At 34.0% G+C, this 4,397-nt stretch overlaps 1 protein-coding gene across 1 annotated transcript; it reads left to right on the forward strand.

Annotated features, from left to right (window-relative positions):
- The first annotated feature begins 3,283 nt into the window (after positions 1-3,283).
- Positions 3,284-4,138, forward strand: LOC142612796 (uncharacterized). The gene has a single exon (XM_075784954.1). It carries the CDS (start codon positions 3,430-3,432, stop codon positions 4,051-4,053), a length of 624 nt encoding a protein of 207 aa, XP_075641069.1. The 5' UTR covers positions 3,284-3,429; the 3' UTR covers positions 4,054-4,138.
- The last annotated feature ends 259 nt before the right edge of the window (positions 4,139-4,397 follow it).

The raw sequence follows: 4,397 nt of genomic DNA on the forward strand, positions 1-4,397 counted from the left end.
AACGACTGTCAAATGAATAATAAATCTCACGACTTCTATTTACATGAATTCTTAATCTTGAGAGAATAATGGACTTGATCATGAAGTGTAGGTTACTTTGATATATCAGGAGTGAGATCTAAGATAACAATCACAACCTCAGTATGTTAGGCAGTCATATTTAGTGTTGATGGAACATATATTCTCAAAATGGAATTCATAGTCTCTTAACGGAGATATAAAATATTCTCTTGAGATAAGTTTAATAGATTTGGTTTTTCAGAAAGTTAAGCCTAACCACTTTAGTAAGGAGTTACTAAAGTATATATTTATGACATTGGATTTCATAAATATATGATGAATAATTTAAAATATTAAACTGGGTACTCAAGAAATTAAGATGTAGTAATCTTCAAAGTGGCAGTTTACTTTCATGACTTTGTATTATTACGAATATTCTATGAAAGGGTTGCATGTATAATAAAGTCTTGGGATATAATTTATAAATAAAGCCTAGAGTGCAACTATATTTATATAGTGGTATTAGATATAGTTAATGGTAACTTTGGACTTGTCAAGAGTTAACAGGAAACCCCAAGGCCCATTGGAGCTAGTGTCTTATTGGTTCATTTTGGTCCCACTCCTAACCACACGCTTGAGCCCAATTGGAAAGGCCCAAAAGGCCAGCCTAATTAGATAATTAGTTAGATATAAAGGGAGAAACATACAAAATATTATTGTGGGTGAGACATTATTATGAAATGGTGTGCATGTGTGAGAGAAAGCTACTCTCTAATATTCCCTTAGAAACTGATTGAGAGACCACACTTCTTAGAGTGAAGATTAAAAGTGTTCTCAAGTTCTTCTAATCTTTATTTTAAAATTCACTGCTTCAAGGTATGTTATCTTGTTCTTAAATTCTGAAATTTACATGGTGCATATTATCAATCGCAAATGAAATAGATCCGTTAATTTTTCACTGCGTATGTTTTGTATGAGATACAAACCATGTTTTTCCAACATTTAAAATATGAAGCCTTCATCATTCAAGACAAGGACGATGAATGTTACCGAACAGCTGACACAAGAGTTCTTCTAGGGCCAAGATGCAAAACCCTTATTATCTAAGACAATGACATCTCATAGGCTTAAGGCGTGAAAGCTTCACTACCCAAGAAGGAATTTCTTTTTAGGATTCAAGATGTGAAATTCATTCTCTGACTTAGGACGCGAGTCTACAAACTCTTAATTTTTTAAGATTTGAAATCTTTTGTCCTAACTCAAGAAGCAAGTAACGGTACTTGAAATCCAGAGATTTGGACTCCATCTTACTGAAGAAGGTGTTACTTCTCCTTCTAGCATTATAAAGTTAATGAAATTATAGGTGTTTAGTTTATTAATATGGGGAGAGTTTAAAAATCTCAATACCACCTAATTCACAAGAGAAATGATATGTCCACAACATTTTCACAACATTTTTACAACAAATCCTAAGTGGCAGGTTGTTACTGGATGTTATTGTTGGGGCAAAAAAGTAATCTTAGTATTAGGTTCAAATTTAAACCAATAACAACTAACCACTTATAATTTGTTGTGAAAATGCTGTGGACGTAGCATCTCTCAATTCACAAACTTATGAAAATATAAAATTCCACCTAAAAGTTAATAATTTAATCTCACATGTCTAATGTCTTGCATTTAACTAAACTTGTAACAAATCACCACTAAAATTGTTTAGTATCCCATAAATAATCTCACATATCATAATGGTCATGTGATTTGTTTTCTTCCCATTAGATATATATTGACCCTTAAAAATAAATTGAATTAAATTGTTTTAGAAGGAGCTCTCAAGGTTTTTAAAACTTAGGGGGTGTTTGAAGAGTAGTTTTAGTTATATTGTTTTGAGTGTTTTTAATATACGTGTGGGTAAAAAAGTGTATAGAAATGTGTGTAATATTATTTAAAATATATGAAAATGTGTTATAACTATACTGCCAAACAAACTCTTATTATCTTGGACTTGAAAATACAGAGTTTTGAATTTCCCAAAAATTTATACAATTTGAAATTTGTAGTCAGAAAAATATTGAATTGACGAGAATGAAAACTAAAATCTTACCATATTAGCTGATTTTTTTTTTTTTGAAAGGAATATTAGCTGATTCTTTACCATTATTAGCAAGAAATAAAATGCACTGTAAATTTTTTTTTTTTGAAACATAAAATATACTGTAATTGAAAATACCTATAACAATATTCCACTTTTAACTGGATATGATAAGAAGGTGATGGGATGGTTTTGACTTGTTGACTTGGTTGAAAGGATACTAAAAACAATTTCAGTAAAATCCTCTTTTTCCTTTTCTGTTGGTTATGGGATTCAGTAAAAATACTTTAATAAGCAAAAAAAAAAAAAAAAAAGCCACAAAATCAAAACGTCAAAATTAACATCCGTAGTAGATGCCCAAAGATTAGGAATAATCAATCAAACTTTTTTTCAACTGGAACTGGGACCCATTTTCCCACACTCACTACTCTTCTCCTCTTCTCTTTTCCTTTCTTTTATGTGTGAATGAATGTACATTCATACTATTACATTACACGTGTGAACAATCGCGCACAATCCTCGTGGCACACCTGTAAATCCACCACAATAGACCGGGTAGTTTCATAACGTATGACCAAAAACGCGTCGTTTCAGTCTACCAAGGTTTACCAAACCGAACGACGCGAACGCAAAAGCCGAACGAAAAAAGCCCAAAAGAAAAGGATAGAGGAAAGTGCTGCAAAAACAGGGAAAAAAAAAAAGAAAAAAAGAAGAGAAATTCAAATTCAATAAGTTAATTTTCAAGTTTTATTATTTTATTTTGATTTATGAAATACTCACAATTCAATTGTTGTAAACATATTATGATAATTTATTAGGCCTTTAACATAATTCTTAGTTTAATTGATTGTCTATCACTTTTATATTGATTTGCTATATATTTTTTTTATTATCTACAATTAGTCACATAACAAATTGGGGCTTAAATTGTAATTTTTTGTAATTATTATTATTATTATTTTTTTACGTCTATGAAAATGTGGGGTCTTAAGTGTATCATTTTAAAAGTAATGAAATTCATTTAATGTATCTCCATTAAATTATGGGCTTTTTTTCCCTACTCAAAGGTAACCCGAGTTAAAAATTAACCAAGGTTAACTTGTCTCCCACCAATCAAACCCCCCCTTTTTAAAAACCTCAGCTAAAGAGAAGCCACAGAGTCGAGACCAACATAAACTGAGAAACTACAGCTAGCACACAAATCCAAACTCGTACACAAACTCAAACACAAACACAAACACACACACAATCTCAAACTCAAACTCAAACTCAAGCTCAAGCTCAAGCTCAAACCTCTACTGCTTTCTCTTTTTTACTTGTTATTATTATTAGTGAGTAAAATGGACGAAGAAGACGTATGGAAATGTCCAAAACACCCTTCCAAGCGCCGCCGTACCGGGATATGCCACGTGTGCCTCCGCGACCGTCTCTCCACCCTCTGTCCCGACTGCGCTAACGCGCGCCCATGCGCGTGCTTCGCCGCCGCAGCAACGCAAACGACGTCGTCTTCGTCGTCGTCGTCCTCCTCCTTCTCTCGCTTCTCATCACACGACGTCGTTGGAGGAGGACCCGGACCGGGACCCGGACCCGTAGGCCGAGTCTCCAATCTCATCGAAAGCGAACCGGCTTTCCGTCGCTCCAGATCCGTCGCGATTCCCTTCCTCCGGTCCAGGTCCCGGTTCGTCGGAACCGGGTCCGACACCGAGTTCAGAGACACCACGCCCAAGGCCAAAGCGTCGTCGTTTTGGTCCGTCTTTCGGTCCAGCAAGAAGGTCGAAGAAGTGAACGACAACCTCAGTAGTAGTACGATGATGAGGAGGTCGAGATCCGTTGCCGTTTCGATGACGTCAGATTCTGGCAAAACCAAAGGGTGGAGTTGGTATTTTCCGAGTCCGATTAAGGTTTTTCGACAGTCCAAGATTTCTAAGGTTGTTCATGAACGGTCTCCTTTGTACAGAGGTTGATTTTTATTTTTATTTTTCTTTTAACTTTTCTTTTTTGTACGCTTTCAATTTCAATATTATTAAAAAATAGTATATTTTCTATATATGAATATGGAGTAATTAAGAGAAAAAAAAAAAAAAAAAAGCATACAAATGAGTGATTGTGGTTTAAACTTTTAAAGTTTGTACACTTTTTTTTTTTTTTATCGGTTTTTACTTTGCATCTTTTTTTTCTTTTTCTTTTTTTTGGGGTATACAAAAGTGAGAGTTGTGCAGTGCAATATATAATGTTAATGTGACTGACTTGACTGTGAAATGTGAAAATTTTTGTTTCTCAATAATGCCATAATGATATTTTTATGGTG

Source organism: Castanea sativa, chromosome 10 (genome assembly GCF_040712315.1).
Source record: "Castanea sativa cultivar Marrone di Chiusa Pesio chromosome 10, ASM4071231v1".
NCBI lineage: Eukaryota > Viridiplantae > Streptophyta > Magnoliopsida > Fagales > Fagaceae > Castanea > Castanea sativa.

Excerpts from the sequence above, each read along its gene's own strand:
- LOC142612796 (XM_075784954.1), top strand. The coding sequence starts at position 3,430 with ATGGACGAAGAAGACGTATGGAAATGTCCAAAACACCCTTCCAAGCGC.